At 34.4% G+C, this 20,836-nt stretch overlaps 1 protein-coding gene across 1 annotated transcript in view; it reads left to right on the forward strand.

The window, feature by feature from the left end:
- The window catches only part of BI-1 (Bax Inhibitor-1), an 85,567-nt gene that overhangs the window by 62,016 nt on the left and 2,715 nt on the right, over positions 1-20,836 (forward strand). The window contains exon 7 of the mRNA XM_090395457.1: positions 12,810-12,879. Coding sequence (XP_090251583.1) covers positions 12,810-12,879 — 70 coding nt within the window. The remainder of the gene's footprint in view (positions 1-12,809; positions 12,880-20,836) is intronic.

Raw genomic sequence — 20,836 nt, forward strand, 5'->3', positions numbered from 1 at the left:
TTCTTCTTAACCTCCTGGTAACTCCTCAAACCTGTGCTGTCTTTGACTTGGTCAAGAAAGCTTTTCCTTGGTCTGCCTCTTCTTCTTTTCCCCTCTATTTTGCCTTCAGTTATTCTTTTCACAAGTCCATGTCGAAGTATATGTCTAAACCACCTATTCCTTCTAATTTTGATCGATTTAATTAGAGTTCTTGTTTCGTTCAGGACTTGTTGGTTTGATTTTTTTTCCTGTCCATTTTATTTTGTTCATGCGGCATCAACACCATATTTCAAAAGCCTCCAATCTTCTTACATCTTCTCTGTCTAGAATCCAGGTTTCACATCCATACAGTGCAATGCACCATATCAATGTCTTTACTAACTTTTTTTTCAATTGTAGGTTGAGGTTTCCTGTTAAAATGCTTTTCATCTTAGAGAATTGGGCTTTTGCATTGTTTATTCTTGATCTTATGTCTTCTCTTGTTCTGCCATCTACTGTTATTAGGCTTCCTTAATATTTAAAGCTTTTCACTTGTTTTATTTGTTCCCTGCTGATGTCTATATGCTCTGTATTGATAATGATTTTGCCTGTAACAATGATTTTAGTCTTATCTGTGTTGATTTTCATTTTATATTTTTCAAGGTTATTATTTAGTAATTCTAGCATTGTTTTTAACGTTCTTCTGTTTTCTGCTACAAGGGCTATGTCATCAGCAAATCTTATACATGACTTGCTCACCATTTATATTTATGCCACTATTTATTTTATCTTTAGTTTCCTGAATGGCCTTTTCAATATATAAATTAAATAAAAGTGGTGAAAGTATACATCCTTGTCTTACTCCACTCCTTATATTTATTATTTTCTCCTTATCATTGATTTTAATCTGTCCATTTTGATTTTTGTAAATTTGATAAATTATCTTCCTATCCCTCAAATCTATGCCGATATTAGTTAGACAATTTAGGAGTATTTGCTGGTTTACTTTATCAAATGCTTTCTCTAAATCAAGGAAGCAAATGTAAGTATTTTGACTAAGGTCTAATCTTCTCTCTATTATTGTTCTTAAACAGAGTATTGCCTCTCTTGTTCCGTTATTCTTTCTGAATCCAAATTGGTCTTCATCCAATAGACAATCTATTTTTGAATAAATTCCATTTTGAATAATTTTTAGCAGAATTTTGCTAACATGTGGGATTAAAGCTATTGTTCTAAATTGGCTGCATTTGTTTGCATTATTCTTTTTTGGTATTGGTATGATGGTTGATTTCATAAACTCCTTTGGTATTTCTCTTCTATCATAGATTTGGGCTATTAATTGATAGAGTAAGGTTTTTGTCTCATGACCTAGATTTTGTAGCCGTTCTATAGGAATATTGTCTACGTCTGGACTTTTTCCCTTACTCATTTCGGACAGTGCTTTATCAAATTCTTCTCGCATTAACGGGGGTCCTGGATTATCTTCATTTTGATTTTCTATGCTGATATCAACATCAAGTTTGTCGCCATTATAGAGATTTTCAAGATAATTCTTCCATTCCATTAATATCCTCAGATTCTATTAGTAATTTTCCATTTTCATCTTTGATGGCATTATTTTTGCTGTTCTTATTAAATTTGAAAGTCAGTTTATTAATTTCTTTATAGGCTTTCTCTATGTTTTCTTTTTTAAATAATTCATCTATGTTATTACACTGTTCTTCCAGGTATTCTTTTATGGCTTGTCTACATTTTCTTGAAATTTGATTCTTAAGATATTTGTATTTGGCCACATCTTCTTTAACAGCATTTTATATTTTCTTCTTTCATCCATAAGGCCAAGTATTTCATCTGTTATCCAATGTTTTCTTTTTCTGTATTTTTCAATAATTGATTTGATGAATTTGTAATTAACTCTTTAAATCATATTCCATTGGTTTTCAATATTATTCTGACTATTTATGTTTTCTGGAATGTTATGATCAGTTGCCTCTTGGTATCCTTTCTTTACTCTTTAATTTTTCAAGGTTCAATGTGAACAACAATAAGGAATTTAAATAAAGGAATGGTGGAATGCATTTGTTAAATTGGAATCTCCTTTATGTATACAGTCACGTTCATAGGTTAAAACAATTGGGCTGAAAATAAATTAAAATAGATAAATTTGTAATCATTTAACTTATTTGATATCTATGCTGTGCCAGGCCAAATTTGCAAGGTTTGATAAACTGGATGTAGTCTAGATGTTCGGAGATACGTTTGACAGATCTTCCTGTTCTTGATAGGGATAAGGATTCCTTGATTGGGATTTTATGATGCCATATTTTTGAGGTGGATGGCAGGCTGCTGTATTGTGGATATAAAGACCTGTTTTTCATTAGACAGAAGTGGAAATGGATCCATCTTGCTTACGCTTGATGTATGTGTGTGTAGTTGACCCTCGAAGAATGCAGGTTTGAACTGTGTGGTTCCACTTATACACGGTATGAATAAATATATTGGAAAATTTTTTGGAGATTTGTGGCAATTTAAAAAAACTTGCAGATGAAACCGCATAGCATAGAAATATCAAAAAAAAAAAAAAAAAAAAATTAAAAGTTAGGTATGTCATGAATGCATAAAATATATCTAGACACTAGTCTATTTTATCATTTACTGTCATAAAGTATACACAAATCTATTATAAAAAAAAATTAAGGTTTATCAAAACTTGCACACACAAATTCTTAAAGACCGTAAATGGCCATTTGCAGTCGAGAAATTTAAACAAATGTATTAAATCAAACTGCATAAAATTAACTTGCTAATTAGTTAGCAAAATTAATTAGCATAAATATTTTGTAACGATTTATTCATTAGTATGTAGGCTGGCCTACCACGAAGCAATCATATTGATTGCACTAGGCTACCATAAAGCAATCATATTGCTGTTTCTTCGTTATCAATGCATTATACCTGTAAATAAATATGAATTTCTTTTTCACATTATCTTTTCATTTTTGATGTCTAGCATTAGTAATACATATAACATCTACAGTGTTTTGTTTTGTATAAGACAATATCGATATAGGTACTGATAGACATAAGATTCATCTTGTAAACAGACCACGCAAACTTATGGTATTGATAAATACAGTCATCATTTATTTATAATTTTACAATTATAAATAGGGAAACCAATCAAAACAAATAAGTAGTTTGTATACACTAAGATAGGACTTGGAGGTTGTTATGACGTGAAGGAAAACCGGGCTTCTCTGTCATATGCTAATTGACGGATCTCTGATGCAGAGAGTTGGGGGGAAACAGGGAGAATATTGCTGATGTATTTCCAATATGGAGTTCAGGGTCTGCCTCTTTTTCTTTTTCCATCTGTAGGGGTGTAGAGGACCAGAGCATTAAAGGGTGCAGAGGATGGATGTCTAAGTTGGTGGCCAAGCCATTTTATTTGGTTTCTTTAAACAGTGCAGACTAGAGGATCTTGCTGGGTTTCATCTAATATAGTAGAGTTGGGAATGTGGTCTTCCCAGGAATAATCCAGAATATTTCTTAGACAACTAGTTCCAAAGCTATTTATAATATTGGTCACTGCTTTTGTTGAGATGTTCCAGTTTTGGGAGCCATCTAGAAAGATAGACTGGCTGGTGCACTTGTAAAGACGAATCTTCCTCTCTTTTGAGATGAGGCTCGACTTCCATACTTAGTCCTTTACTTTATTGTAAGAATATAGTATATAATACATACATACCATACAAAATATGTGTTAATCCATTGCTTGTTCTTGGTAAGATTTCCAGTCATCAGTAGGCTATTTGGGGTCAAAAGTTATGCTGATTTTCAAATGTGGAGGATCGGTGGCCCTAATCCCTGTATTATTCAAGGGTCAACTATTTTTTTTTCCTTTCCCTTCTTTCTTTTTATGTCGTTACCACCCATAAAAGGTTATTACTAAACCTATAGTACATTTGTCCGTGGGTGGGCAAGGATTCTATTTTTTTGCTATTTTTGTCAATCTTATATATTTTTTTATATATATCTTATATATATTTTTTTGGTAATTTTTTTATATATATTTTTATATTGTTTGGAAACCCTGCCCTAGAGACAAAACATGGAACTGCAGGGCTCCAATAAGTGGGGAGGTGGTCTCACACCATCCTATGAAATTCATCTTCCACCTAAAGACGATCGCAAACAACCATGCCCATGGCAGGATTCGAACCCACACCACTGTTTGGAGAGTGGGTATGCTAACTGCTCAGCAACAGGTTGGCAAATATCCATTGTATTGTCCATAGTAAAACACGTTGCCTGAACATGGTGTACTTTGTATATACCAGGTAGCATCAGTGGCAAGTTCGTCTTTTGGAGAGGATAGCAGGTAATGAATTTGGTTGGTTTTACAGGTAGTGATGAGTTTTTATTTTTTTTTATAATTTTTGTCACCCATTCAGAAATACCTTTTTAATATATGGCATAGGAGTCCTGTGGACTACTTATCTGAATTGCAGTAAAGGAGAGTTAATTTTTTTTTTAGTTATTCCTGGATTAGCATTTAGTAAGGCTGTTTGATAGTTTTCAGTATAGAGATTCTTTGGAAGAACCAATCTTGTGTGCTCTTGATAGGAATTTTATGATGCCATATTTTTGAGATTGATGGTGGGCTGATGTATTGTGGATATAAAGACCTGTTTTTTGTATTTGTGTGAGGTTCTCCCTCCATTCCTTGACCACTACCCCCTTAGGACTGGTTGAGCCCTCCTAACGAGGACTTAAGTACTATATCCTATGACTGTAGCCATGTTCATGGGGCCGGTTTGCCTGCTTGCGGGATGATAAACCCTAGACAAAAAAAAAAAAAAAAAAATACCTGCTGTCCACGCCCAAGACTGGCTAACTTGGCTATGGCTAAGAAAGATCGTTTAGCTCTTCACCTTGTCAACTGAAATCGAACCTAGGACACTCCTTCCCCAGGCATATGGTTGCGAAGCATATAGCCAATAGGCTAACCATGTGGACTAAAGATCTGTAAAAGCTGATTTTTGGTAGACAGAAGTGGAAATGGGATCCATCTTGCTTACATTTGTTGTGTATATCTAGAAAGGAAATACTTTTTGATTCTTTTTCTAGTACAAGGATGCAGGATTTTTTTTTTTTTTTTTTTTTTTTTTGAAATGAGTAGAGTGTTTTGTGTGACTCCGAACTGCAAAGGCACTCGATGAAACCTGCCAAATTGTTGGTTTTGGGTCAAGAGAGAGATTCTTCTACAAATTGTAGTAACCCTTGTTCAACAAGGTTTCAATATAACATGGTCTGCAAACTGTAGCAACCTTTATCTTTTCATATATTTTTCACCGCACGACTTAAAAATCAAATTTTATCTTCGTTAAATTTGTGCCTACCTGTATTACATTAAAATCATTGAAGAAGGTGGTTATAGTGCAGACCAGGTGTTCAATGTGGATGAATCTGGGCTATATTGGGAAAAAATGCCAAAACGCACCTATATTTTGAAAAATTAAAGATCAGTTCTTGGATTCAAAGTTCCCAAAGATAGAATTACTTTACTGTTTTGTAGTAGTGCATCAGGTGATTACATGACAAAACAATGCTTATTAACCCATCCTCAAATCTTCGTGCTATGAAAGTGCTCGACAAGTCCACCCTATCTGTTTATTTGTGGGCCAACAAAAAGGCATGGGTTACAGCTGGCATGTTTGAAAATTGGTTTTTCAAGTGTTTTGTACCTGATGTAGAAAGTTACACAAAGAAAAAGAAAATAGACTTCAAAATTCTACTAATTTTAGATAACTCGCCAGGCCACCCAACAAATTTAAGCTATCCAAATATTAAAATAACGTTTATGCTGCCTAATACTGCTTCATTTATTCAACCAAGGAATAATATCAACATTTAAGTCATATTATGTTCATCAAACATTCCAATTAATTTTGAATGAAATGGAATCTAATTCAAACATGACACTGCCTCAGTTTATTAAAATATTACTAAAACTTAGTTGCTGTACACTTTAAAAACGAATTTTTCATAATATTCACAAGCAGATAGAAGACAAATTATAAACCTCTTTACGATATTGCATTTTTCAGAATAGGGAGCAAGTTAAACTGTAAACAAATGCCTTAGTTTCATGCTCTGTTTATTCTTTTCTAACATTAAAGCTGTTTAAAAAAAAAAAAAAAAAAAAAAAAAAAACAGATTCCCTTTCGAGAAATTCAACTTTTTCGATCTTGCAATACATGCAAAATCAAACAGTCATATGTTACTTTCCTAATTTCACCAACCATTTTGAACTTTATTTCCTTTTATTAAATAATTTTTAGATTTCACTATTAGGAATGTGATCCAACCTTCCTAATAGGAGCTTTTCAGTTATATTTGATTTTATGCAGTCGCTACCATTTTGAGATAAAAATTTTAATAATAAAATTTTTGTGTGTGTATATGTATGTATGTGTGTATATATATATATATATATATATATGTGTGTATATATATATGTGTGTGTGTGTGTGTGTGTATGTATGTATGTATATATATATATATATATATACACACACACACACACACATCTGTATACACACTACTACATTACAGCAACTAGCAACATACCATAGTAAGCCACAGCACGTCAGAACTACTTAATCTGCCTAGCTTGACCTCTTGTAGTAATAAAATAAATTAAAATGGTATGATAGCTAATAATTTTTTCTACAAAAAAAAAAGAAAAAAAGTAAGATAATTGTTAGCCAATCAGAATATTTTTATTTAATTATGTCTGATTCTTCTACCTTATTTTAGCCTTGATACCATATAAGAGGGTTGTCAGAGAAGTTCTCGACCTAACAATGAAAAAACAAATTTATAATTTTTATTTTTCAACATAATCTCCATTAAGGTTAATACATTTATTCCAGTGATGCTCCAGCGCCATTATCCCATCCCTGTAGTGCTTCTCAGTAAGATCTGCAAAATACCCCTCTACAGTTGCAATCACCTCTTGATTTTAAGAAAAATGCTGACCACTGAGGAAGGGTTTTAGTTTTGGGAAGAGATAGAAGTCAGAGGGAGCCAATCTGGAGAATAGGGTGGATGTTCCAACAATTCATAGTGCAGATCCCTTAATTTTCCCATTGCCAAACCACCTTTTGTATGCAGGTGCATTGTCCTGATGAAAGATGACTTTTTCTTCTGCAAACCAGTCTTTTCTTATGAATTTTTTCATCTAGTCTGGTCAAAAGATCAGAATAATATTCCCCAGTTATTGTTTTGCCCTTTTCAAGATAAGTAAAATACCTTGAGCATCCCAAAACTGATGCCATGACCTTTCCTTCTGATGTGATGGAACAGACTTTGTCTTCTTTGGTGCTGAACAACTGGCTTCTGTCCACTGTTTTGACTGCTGTTTGGATTCTGGTGTGTAATGGGGAATTACAGTTTCATCCATAGTAATAAATTGACGCTCAAAGCACTGTTCAGAGATTTTCATGAGAGTGCATTTTTGATTTGCTCGGAGCAAGTATGGCACCCATCTTTCACAACGCTTTTTCATTTCCAATTTTTCATGTAAAATATATCTCACATGTTCTTTTAAAATGCCTATAGTCTCAGCAATTTCATGCAGTTTGACTCAGTCATCCAATACCATATCGTGCACTTGATCAATGATTTCTGGTGGTGTTACACTTTTTGGATGTCCTTCATGTGGATCATCTTCAAGGCTGGTACGGCCATGTTTAAACTCGGCAGCCCATTTCTGAATTGTCAAATGAAGGAGAAGAGTGCCTATAAACTTTTATGAACCTCAAAAGAATTTCTTTTGGCATTAAACCTTTTACAAAGAATTTTATAACACACGATACTCAATTTTATCCATTTCAAGCGATACAGACAATGCTTTTGCTTCAGACAGCTGTATAAAACAAACTACTAGATAGAATGACTTGCAATTTCCTGTGGATGTACCAACTTAGGAAAAAAAAAAATCTTGCCGATAGCGTTGCCGTCTATGGTCGAAGCCAAGAACTTCTCTGACCACCCTTATAACTACTAAAAATAAGAAAAATTAACATTATATAATGGTAACTTGAAAGTAAAAATAACTTCAAGAAGCCCAAGAGGACATCCTAGTGGTTAGTATATATCTCCGAAAGTAATGTAGTTTTTTATACTATACTTGTTCAAATGTGTCTTAGCTTGTCTAAACATGAATTTTTAAAAGCTTTATAAGTACCACTAAGCTGAGATGGCCTCATTCTAGGGAATTCCACCTTGCAAGATAAGTTATTGCTTAAATAACTTCATTACTATGGAGGTCACTGAAGAGTGCACATCATGCTTTGAGTTTAAAAAAAAAAAAAAAGTAAAAAGGCAACAATGCTGCTAACACTAAAAAATGTGAAAGAAGTGTAAGGTGATAATGTTTTGAATGTATGAAAGTGTCAGCAATGGTTCCAAAAATTTCAACAAGGAGACTTTATCTTGAAAGACTCCTCTCGCTTTGGATGTCCTGTCTCTCTCAATAATGATATGCTGGAATCTGCTATTGCAAGAAATGCAATTGTTAAAGATTTAGCAAAAGATCTTAATTCATTGGCATCGCCATTTACAAGCACTTGGAATAGTGTCTAAGCTTGTCAAGTGGGACTCTTAAAAACTAGCAAACAGCAATCGAAGAAGAGCACGTCAACAACTGCACTGCTGTTCATTTTTGAAAGGTTCTTTGTTTGAGTTGTATATTCACTGGTGATGAGAAACGGATACTTTACAAGAATGTTAGCACTAGAGGCAATGGGTTCGTTCAGGAGGGAACAGGCTAAACCTCAACCAAAACAAGACCTTCACCCTCAGGAGGTTTTGTTAAGTGTTTGGCGGGATATGGCTGGCATTATACACTTTGAACTCTTGCCACAAAACCAAACAATCGCAGTTGAAGTATATATACTGTGAACAACTATCAACAATCAAAAAATGAAAGAAAAGAGGTGTTCTCTGATGTCAATCAAAAGGGTGTTGTTTTTCATCATAACGCTCGCCCTCATAGTGCAAGAATCACCTGTATCAAGATTGAGAAACTCGGCTGGGAAAATTTTTCACATCTTCCATATTCTCCTGATCTTGCACCTTCAGATTACTACCTATTTCAAAGTTTGCAACATTTCATTAATGAAAAACAATACATTAGAGGTACTGAAATTGAGCGTGTGCAACTTCTTTACCTCAAAACCTGAATTCTATAGAAATGGCATTATGATGCTTTCACAACATTGGAAGATTCAAATAGAGAATATTCAAATTAAGTATATACTTGATTAAATGAAAGAAATCGGCAAAAATGAATTACAAATTAATCTTATTTGAATATTTTTATTAAAAAAAAATTCTTAGGTATTATGTTTCACTTCAATGTTTCATTGAAGTGAAAAACATAATACCTAACTTAATTTCACTGAAAGAAAGGAGCTTTTCACAAGTTTGTTATAATGGGGTCTGCTATAGTGAGAGCAGCTGCAATACCTAACAAGGAGCATCCATAGCTTGATAATAATGCCCTTGGAAAGTTATGAATGAATCCATCTAGAATGCAAAGAATCTTTTTTTATTGAAGCTCAGTTGGCTAGTCTCTAAAAATCCAGCTACTCTCTTATCGAAGTAGCTGGATTTTTCCTCCTGGAAACAAGTTTTTCATTGCCCAAGATGAACTTGCCAGAAAATACATACAAATTGACACACATTAGACTATACAGACAGAATTAAGTTTCTTTGGAACCAAGTTACCTGGATCATAGGTAAGATTCAGCATGTTTAGAGTATGGTTTGAAATACCTGGTATTCTGTAGGCATATTTAACAATTCAAGATTTTTGGTGAAAACTTATTCCAATTCCTGGTGAAGAGTTGTTAGATATTCAGAATGTTGAACTAGAGAAAGTCAGAAGTTCAGAATAGTTGTTAGCATCAGGACATTGATAGACAACAAATTTAAGTGTTAAATTTTTAACCAAAGAATGTCAGAAAGCAGAAAGGGTATTCTGATGTAAAAATTCGATGCAACAAGAATAAATTTTGTATAATGAACGCATAGTTTTTACAGTTAGGCAGAACCCAGAACACCCGTAAATAGTCTTTTCTCTTAACATTTTGTATTGTATGTACAGCCCAACGGGAATTAGTTATCTCTTTGAACAAAAGATGTAAAACTTTCAAGGCTAAGGGAAACTCTCTACAATCAGAACGTCGTTTGAAATTTTGTTTAAGAGTTCAATCCTAAGTGACCTCAATGTCGATACAAAATGGGGGCAGCAAAATTCAAACGGTTGTTCCACTGGCTGACTTAATGAGATTAGAAGACGGAGAAGAAAGGGCTTGTCGAAGGTTCCAGGAATCATATGACAGTCGTATAAGTAAAGGGTTCGTTAGTGCACAGGGTTTAGAAAACTGAATCCAGGGTCTTGAAACTGATGGAATATAAGATGGGACTTCCAGAGATGCAGGGAGTTTTTGCACAGAGAAGAAATAAGGAGACGATGTGATAGAAAGCCTGAGATGTCCTGACGTGTCAAGGGGGGAAGCTGTGCCGCAAGCAGTCATTTAGCCCAGAAGCATAGATGACCAGGGGACGAATCAGCTGAGGAGTAGCCGATCTTGTCTATGAGCCGTTCCGCTTAACAAAGTCCACGAAGGCCCTGACAATTCGTGCCCCTTCGCCAGTGTATTATCACGCCGATGAATCGTTACTGACATCCCGCAAACCAACCTGATGAATGGCCGGTATCCCAGGGACCGGAAGGAGGCGAGACCAAAAAAAAACTGAGACAAAGAAAAGGAAGCATACTAAGTCACAGCCAATGGAATTGGAGAATGCAACCCAACAGAAGACAGCCCAAGTGAGTTAAAATATTGTTTTATTTAGACTGTGACGCAATAAGAATAGGTTGTAGAACCGGAAAAATGCATGTAAGAGGGACATTAATAGCCAGAATAACTTTTAGAGACATGCTCTGTCTGGATTTTGATGATTGCATCTAAGACATGAGTATAGCTAATTCCTAGGAAATATTTTGGGTTATGATTTTTATCTAACGCCTGTAATAATCTTGTATGATTTTTCTTAACTAAGTTTACAATATGTTATATTAATCATAACATGTCCGTAACGCCGATTATTCAAGTATTAAGAAGTTTGTTAAATGATAATTCTCTAAGCTAGATAGATAACATGATATGTGCCTTGTATTAATTGAAGAGAGATGTATGCAGGTATTAAGAAGTTTGTTAAATGATAATTCTTTAAGCTAAATAGATAACATGATGTGTGCCTTGTATTAATTGAAGTAGAGATATATGCAGGTTTGATTTTAGAGTTTTTTTGAGAATTACAGAGGATCACCCTCTGTCTTCTAGTGTAAAATATATGCCTGTTTGTTGATTATTAAATCCTATGTTGCATTTTTAACGAAGTTTATGCCTGATGTTATTTTAAATTGCAATGCATTGATCTTAAATAAAATCGGACCTGTAAGGTGAGAACCCAGAAGTTATTAATGATTTAAGAAGTTTAATAGAGAATTTTGGCCATGACTGCAAACTGTAGCTAAGTTATGATATGAGTAAATTCTTTGTTCAGCGAGGGTAATTAATGCTTTCTTGTGTCATAAGGGGGAACTCCTGAGCCACGGTCAAAATAATTCAAATAAATATCTAGAGATCCCAGACACAGGGAGGAATACTTAAAGTGGAGCAAAGATAGAATTAGAGATTATATAAGCATAGTGATAAAAGTGATTTATGAAGATTTGCAAAGTATTACAGCCATTACAAACAAATTGTTACAAATATTACATTCATAAACAATGTCCACCAATATAACTCAAAAATATTACACTGAGTTGGATATAAGGTATTTATGCTAACATAATCATTGGTCACTACCTTTCAGATGAATAGTGAAGTGTTTAATAAAAAGTGAAGTAAGTAGATTGATGAAGCTGAAAGTTGACTTTCTATTATGAAAAATTAACCATGTATCATTATGAAAGGTTTTAGGTTGGACTTCTACTTAATAATCTAGTGCTTTGTGTGATTTTCCATCTGCTATCTGCTAATGCCATTTATTCCCCATAAGAAGTAGGTGAGACTGTTTTAACTCTATCTAACTTTTGGGAACTAAGAGGGCAGTCAGTCTCTGTAGCCAATCAAAGATTGCTGGCTGAAGATCATCAGTAACTTAAAATGGCAGCTCCCAGTGAAGAGATTATGGCAGACAAATACCATCATCTTGTCCCTAATGCTTTCCAGTCTTTCCCTAACATTTCCCAATGCTATTGTCTTGAAATAGCATGGGTTCTACATCCAGTTTCCTTGTTTCTGAGAGTAAAAACCTGCTTGCCTGTGCCAGAGATTGACTAACTCAGGAACCAGTCAAAGAAAGACTTAGAAAAGTCCCTCTAGTCTGACTAGAATTGAACTTAAAACAGTTTCTTTGGGTGGCCTAGCACTATAGATGCAAATGCCATCTCCATGGCTACACAGGCTTGTGATTTTTTTATAGCAGTTTAAATTGAATTTTGGTGGGACGTGGAATACATTATTTTCTTAGCATGTGTGCACCCATCCATAATATGTGAAATAAATATATCGAATGAATGAATGTGCATGCTATGTGAAAGAAAGGATGGACATTAATTCAAAAACTTGATTAGTGCTCCTTGTTCTTTTCAGGATAAGTGATATTATTCTCTGGTTATTTAATGTAATATTTAAAATTCAGAATATATAAATTGCTTATTTTTCAACATATCTTATTACATACTTGATTTTTAATATTTTTAGGCATTCTGTGGATTTGTTCATTGACTTCATTGGAATATTTCGTCGTCTATTAATAATACTGGTACAGAAGGTAAGTTCATTATAAATATCAAAATCAGTTTGGATATGGATAAAATTTGGTAAACATTTTTCTCTGACTTATAGGACAAATCTTTTAACCAGTCCGTCATTCATTTTACTCTTAAAAATAGCAGTTTTCAAAATTATGTTGTGCCAGGCATGGAGAAGATAAGCAGATATATTCATAACAAAGGAATGATCCCATCTTGTGAGGATTTCTATTCTATATATAGGGGGCCTCAATGGTATTAGCAATATTTGTGTGTGTATATACACAAACATAATCTTTTTTTCCTCAAATTCTCCATTTGTCTGGAAAGACTATTTTATTTTTAACCCCTAGATTGTCAAAAGAAGGCAGGGAAAACATTCAGCTCCATGAAGGAAAAGCTTTTCTACCATTAACAAAGAAAAACCCTTGTGACTTAATGGTCAAAGCTGTATTACTGAAAGAGACCTTCCACATAGTGGAGGTCTTCTCTCATGGTACAGCATGATAGAATTTCATGCCGGCTGGGGCATTGCCTGGTTAAACAAGACCCCCCCCCGTTGTTTTCACCAGTGAACCAGGATGAACAACGAAAACACAGCTGCTGGAACAAATCCTGAAACACACACCACAACTGAACACCGCCAGAGTTCAAGATCGGTACTATCAATATAAGAAGCCTGAATCACAAAGAAATGAAGCTGGTTGAGGAATTGAATAAGTACCAGATCAATCAACATATAATAGGAGCATCTTAAACAAAAAAGACAAACTGGTGAGACGTTTCTAAGCAATAAATACAAAATGTTATATTCAGGCAATAAAAATCAGGGAAAAGGAGTAACTACAGTATTCAACACTAAATACAAAGATAATCTTGAATGGCAGGCAATATCAAGTGGAGTGATGTTGGTAAATATCAGAATGGAGAACTGGATAACAAGACTTATTTGTGCTTAATGGTCCCACAGAAGGTTCTTCTAAGGTAAAAATGGAGGAATTTTTTGTGAATTCAGAGAAAGCAACTTTCACAATGAAAAAAGAAAAGTTGGGCCTTGTTAGGGATCTAAATGACAAAGTAGGAAATGATTGTCAGACATACAAAAATATTTCTGGAAAATTTGGAGAAAAGAGCAAAGCTAATAATGGCAAATACGTATTAGATTTTTGCTCAGGACATGGAATGGCTATTACTAACACAAATGTTCCAACATAAAAATGTGCATAAATTCACATGGAAAGAAGAGGCAAGGAATAAAAGTCTCATTGACAATGTTATTGTTGATAGTGATGTTTTCTCCCTGGTCAAGAGGATTTGAAATTGGAAGCGATCACCATTTATTCTTGAGCAGGATAAAATTAATTTCATATTGAAAAGAACATTAATTCCGTAAACTAATTACCAGTTATGAAAAGAAGAACATGTAAGAATTTTAAAGCGAATGAAAGTTGAGCAGCTCTCAGATGTGAACGGTAATCTAAAATACACAGACATTAATCAAGAAAAAATGAGTTTGAGAACAGGAACCAAACCTTGGAGATTAAGTGACAAGCTCTGAATAAAAAATTGATTCAACCAGAGAAGCATGTTGTGAGGTTGTTTTCTGCAAGGATAGGAAAAGAAGAAAGCATATCAAAAGTTCCTGGCAAATAAGTCATCTTTTTCTCTTAGAGAATACAGAGACAAATGTAAGAAAGCGAAACACTGTATAAAACTGGCTAAACAAAAGTCATGGGAAGACTGGCATGATCATAGAAAATAAATATCAGGAAGATGGTAAGATATTCTGGAGGTTGTTGAAGAAGCATAGAAATGGAGGAAAGAGTGCTGTAAAAGGAGTTAGAGATGATAAAGGTGACTGAAAACGGGAGGAAAAGATATCCTTGAAGTATGGAGTAATTACTTCGAAAAATTGCTAAATGAAACAAGCAGTGATAGTACAGTGGTAAAAAACACTGACCAGGCAAGCAGTCAGGAATACATATCCATACTTGAAGTAGAAAAAGCCATCAAAGGCTTGAAATGTGGAAAGGCAGCAGCAGTAGTAGATGATATTTGACCAGAAATACTAAAGTATGGTGGTATAAAAGTCTTACAGTGGCTGCACTGCATAGTTCAGAAAGCCTGGACAGAGGGACGAATTCCCGATGATTGGAGTACAGCTCTAATAGTACCCATATATATAAAAAGGGAAATAAAACTGAATGTGAGAATTACAGAGGTATTTCCCTACTGAGTGTTCCTGGCAAGATCTATGTAAGCATACTTGAGAAACGGTTGAGAAGAATTGTGGAAGAAAAGCTTGGTGAAGAACAAGCTGGATTCAGGCCAAACAGAGACTGTCAGGATCAGATCTTCACTTTACGACAAATAATTGAAATTGTGGGAGTATAACAAAGATCTGTATTTAAGTTTTGTCGATTTGGGAAAAGCATATCACAAGGAGCCAAGAGAGGAGCTATTCAATATGCTACAGTTATATGGTGTCAATGGGGCATTATATCAAGCAATACTTAGTCTTTATTTGAGTTGTAAGTCAGCAGTTAGAATTGAAGGAAGTACAGAAAGATGGTTTAATGTTAAATCTGGTGTGAGACGAGGATGTACATTATCTCCTCTGTTATTCATTATATGTATGGATCACATTATGAACAAAAGTGGTATTAAACATGATATCAGAATTGGAGATGTTAATGTCAGCTCTTTGCTTTATGCAGATGATGTTATACTTCTAAATAAATCTGCTACAAGTTTGCAAGATTCCCTGACTAAATTGAATAACTGTTGTAATAGATATGGTATGAAGGTCAGCATTAAAAAGACAAAGACAGTGAAAATAGGCAGAATCGTTGAAAACGTCAACTGCATTGTGAATGGAGAATCTGTGGAACGTAAAAAATTTCAGCTACTTAGGCACGATTTTTACTGAAGATGGTAAATTAAATATGGAAATAGACAACAGAATTGACAAAGCTGGTATGATAGGCAGTCAGTTGAATAAATTCATTCTGAATCAGTGAGAAATTAGTTGGAACACTAAATTAGCTGTATATAAGACAGTGTTCAAACCAATTTTAACTTGTGGATCTGACAGCTGGGTCAGAAGTAAAACACTTGACCAAAGACTAGAGACCGCAGATATAAGAGTCGTGAGAAAGATTAAAGGCGTGAACAGATGGCAATTAAACAGAATGGGCGAAGAAAGATTAGCAAAACAAGTGTTCTCTGCCAGGTTGGCAGGAAAACTACCCAGAGGAAGACCAAGATATAGGTGGATTAATATGGTACAAAGTGCCTTAGATGATAGAAATATATGATCTGATAATGTTGGAGTCTTGACAAGTAACAAACTGATTTGGAAGGAAATTGTAGATAGGGAGTTGGTAATGATGTAAATTTTTCATGTAGTACTATCATATCCTGTACACCCCCTTGAGGGTACATGTCAGGAATTTGATGATGATGAGATTAGCAAAACAAGTGTTATCTGCCCGGTTGGCAGGAAAAAGGCCGAGGAAGACCAAGATATAGATGGATTGATACAGTAAAAATTGCCTTAGGCAGAAATATAAGATCTGATAATGTTTAAGCCTTGACAGATAACAGATTGATTTGGAGGAAAATTGTTAATAGGAAGTTAGTAATAATGTAAGTTCTTCAATGTAGTACAATATAATATCCTGTACAGAATTACATGTCAGGAATTTGATGAACTGTTTGGGCAGTTCTTTACAAAAGAACTGAAAGCCAAGTTTGCTGTGAAAGGATTTCTCTACTTAGAGAACATATTCAATTAGCAAACATTCACATCAAAAGCCTGGGTTGCTTTTGGATGAATATAAATATGTTAATACATACTCTTATTTATATATACAGTAAGCATTGTTTATAACAAGCACCAGAAGACCAACAAATGTTGCTCATTATTTTCAATAGCTTCATAAAAAATATAATTACATACTGTTACACCCTGATACCTTAAGAATGTAGAATTCCTAGCTATCATGGTGTAACATGAAGAGAAAATAAAATAAAACCTCTGTATAAAAGCTAATAGAAGAATTATTTGAAAGAAAAATATTCTTGCATCCAAGTGAAATATATAACAAAAAAAAAAAAGGTGTTTGTTGAACTAACTAATAAAAGAAGGAATATATTAGTGTTGTGATAAAAAAAAAAAAAAAAAAAAAATTTAGCTAAGTAAGACAGAAAGGATTAGTCATAAGAAATTGTATGTGAGAGGCTAGAGATTAAAATATTAAGTAAATTCTTAAAAATTTGGAAGGGGGATTAATTTAGAGGCTAGCAAAAAATAAAAAACAATAGACTATCGCTCAGGGTCAATTCCCGAATTGAGACGTCGTCACATGTGAGTCACGGGCTCGCCGACCAAAAGATGTTTGGCAGAAAAACGCCATCCTAATTGGTCGGTGAAGTCGAATCCAGTAAGGGGTGGAAAAAAGAAATTAAAGAAGGCCCCATTATGGGTCAAGGTATAAAAGGGTTAGAAATCCCCACCAGAAAGAGGTTTTTTTTCCCAGATAGTTTCTGCACGAGCTTTTTCGTATAGGTTTCACGCAGTTTTCCTAAGTGGCGGAATTGGAGTTAATCTCTGTCGTCACAACAAGGAAACAGAAGTGAGTGGGATTTCGATTCCGTATTTCCTATGGTGAGAAACGAGGAATGCCACTTAGCTAAAGGAAAGAAGGTATTATCTATGTGTTTCATCATCCAGTGACAAAAAAAAAAAAAAAAAAAAAAGGAAATCTGTAAAGAAGTCGGTGTCCACGTGGTGAGTTTCACAGCCATGGTATAGATGATTCTAAAGTGTGTTCTTAATTCAAGAACGAAAAGTTAAGATTGCATAAGCACAGTTCAATGCCAAAAGAACTTAGGAGTAACAGATTATAGGAGAGATCATACCAGGATAGTTCAATCGGAAAAAGGTAGAGGCCAATATGGAAAACTCGAGAGAAAAAGATACTTTAAAAATTTCGTTAACTGAAAATCGTCTGTAATTGTAATCATTATTCTATTACTGAACTGTTGAAGAAACTAAGGAAATTTATACTAGGACTTTAGTACATGACTGATTATAATAAAAATATACTTGTTAATATTAATATTATATAAGTAATTCATGTGTCCTGAGAATTATGCATGTGTATTGTAACGTATAGGAAAATTTTAAATGTCAAAGTTAAGTGTTAACACAGTAAAAGGATAATTTAATTTACATAGTTTTGGGTAGTTAAATAGAGTGAGTTGATCACATATGTCCAGGTGCTACAGCATATAGCATATTCAGACTAATATAGGGTTAACAAATGTGTTAATTAGATAAGGGATTATACATATGATTGTATGAGTTGAATTTGTTACGGCGGCATGATCGTAATACCCATATAGGATCATAGCCAAATACTTGTGATTAGCTAATGTTATTTTGTAAATGTTTTCTTAGTATCGAATTGAGTTATATATATTAATTGAATTCATCATCATCAAATTCCTGCCATGTACCCTCAAGGGGTGTACAGGATATGATAGTACTACATGAAAAAATTACCATTATTAATTTCCTATCTACAATTTTCCTCCAAATCAGTCTGTTACTTGTCAAGACTCCAACATTATCAGATCTTATATTTCTGTCGTCTAAAGCACTTTGTACTATATCAATCCACCTATATCTTGGTCTTCCTCTGGGTCGTTTTGCTGCCATCCTGGCAGAGAACACTTGTTTTGCTAATCTTTCCTCGCCCATTCTCTTTAAGTGGCCATACCACCTGAGATTAGCTCTGCTAATGCATTCCTGAATGCTGACAATGTCAAGTTCTTTCCTAATATCCTCGTTTTTAATATGATATTGCCATTGATGCCATCTGTTCACACTTATAATCTTTCTCAGGACTCTCATATCTGTGGTCTCTAGTCTTTGGTCAAGTGTTTTACTTCTGACCCATAAGTTAAAACTGGTTTGAACACTGTCTTGTATACAGCTAATTTAGTGTTCCGACTAATTTCTCTCTTATTCCATATGAATTTATTCAATTGACTTCCCACCATACCAGCTTTGCTGATTCTTTTGTCTATTTCTATATTTAGTTTACCATCTTCAGTAAAAATTGTGCCTAAGTAGCTGAAATGTTTTACTTGTTCCACAGGTTCTCCATTCACAACACAGTTGACATTTTCAATGATTCTGCCTATTTTCATTGTCTTTGTCTTTTTATTGCTGACCTTCATACCATATCTATTACAACAGCTATTCAATTTAGTCAGAGAATCTTGCAGACTTGTAGCGGATTTATTTAGAAGTATAACATCATCCGCATAAAGCAAAGAGCTGACATTAACATCTCCAATTTTGATATCAGGTTTAATACCACATTCCTTCATAATGTGATCCATATAGATAATGAATAACAGAGGGGATAATGTACATCCTTGTCTCACACCAGATTTAACATTAAACCATCTTCCTGTACTTCCTTCAATTCTAACTGCTGACTTACAACTCAAATAAAGACTAAGTATTGCTTGATATAATGCCCCATTGACACCATATAACTGCAGCGTATTGAATAGATTCTCTCTTGGCACCTTGTCATATGCCTTTTCCAAATCGACAAAACTTAAATACAGATCTTTGTTATATTCCCATGCTTTCTCGACTATTTGTCGTAAAGTGAAGATCTGATCCTGACAGCCTCTATTTGGCCTGAATCCAGCTTGTTCTTCACCAAGTTTTTCTTCCACAATTCTTCTCAACCGTTTCGCGAGTATACTTGCATAGATCTTGCCAGGAACACTCAGTAGGGAAATACCTCTGTAATTCTCACATGCAGTTTTATTTCCCTTTTTATATATGGGTACTATGAGAGCTCTACTCCAATCATTGGGAATTCGTCCCTCTGTCCAGGCTTTCTGAACTATGCAGTGCAGCCACTGTAAGACTCTTATACCACCATACTTCAGCATTTCTGGTCGAATATCATCTACTCCTGCTGCCTTTCCACATTTCAAGCCTTTGATGGCTTTTTCTACTTCTAGTATGGATATGTATTCCTGACTGCATGCCTGGTCAGCGTTTTTTTACCACTGTGCTATCATCACTGCTTGTTTCATTTAGCAGTTTTTCAAAGTAATTACTCCATACTTCAAGGATATCTTTTTCTCCAGTTTTCATGTCACCTTTATCATCTCTAATTCCTTTTACAGCACTCTTTCTTCCATTCTTAAGCTTCTTCAACAACCTCCAGAATATTTTGCCACCTTCTTGATATTTATTTTCTATATTCTTGCCGAAGTCCTCCCATGACTTTTGTTTAGCTAGTTTTACACAGTTTAGCATTCTTGCATTTGTCTCTATATTCTCTAAGAGCACAAGCTGACTTATTTGACAGGAACTTTTGGTATGCTTTTTTCTTTTCCTTCACTGCCTCTTTAACTTCCTATGCCCACCAGGGAGTTCTGATTTTTTTATCCTTACAGATAACCTCACCACATGCCTATCTGGCAGAATCAATCAATGTTTTCTTCAGAGTTTGCCACTGAATCTCCAATGTTTGATTTCTGTTCTCAAACTCTTTCATTTTTTCTTCAATAATCTTTGTGTATTTTAGCCTACAGTTCACATCTGAGAGCTGCTCAACTTTTATTCACTTTAAAACTTTCTTACATGTTATTCTTTTCAATATGAAATTCAATTTTATCCTACTCAAGACTAAATAGTGATCACTTCCAATTTCAAATCCTCTGTACACTCTGGTGTCCTGCACCAGATAGAAAACATCACTATCAACAATAACATAGTCAATGAGACTTTTCTTATTCCTAGCCTCTTCTTTCCATGTGAATTTGTGCACATTTTTATGTTGGAACATGGTGTTAGTAATAACCAGTCCATGTCCTGAGCAGAAATCCAACAGATATTTGCTATTATTATTAGCTTTGCTCTTTTCTCCAAATTTT

Source organism: Typopeltis vanoorti, chromosome 7 (genome assembly GCF_054136105.1).
Source record: "Typopeltis vanoorti isolate ZY-2024b chromosome 7, IOZ_Tvanoo_1.0, whole genome shotgun sequence".
Taxonomy (NCBI): Eukaryota; Metazoa; Arthropoda; class Arachnida; order Uropygi; family Thelyphonidae; genus Typopeltis; species Typopeltis vanoorti.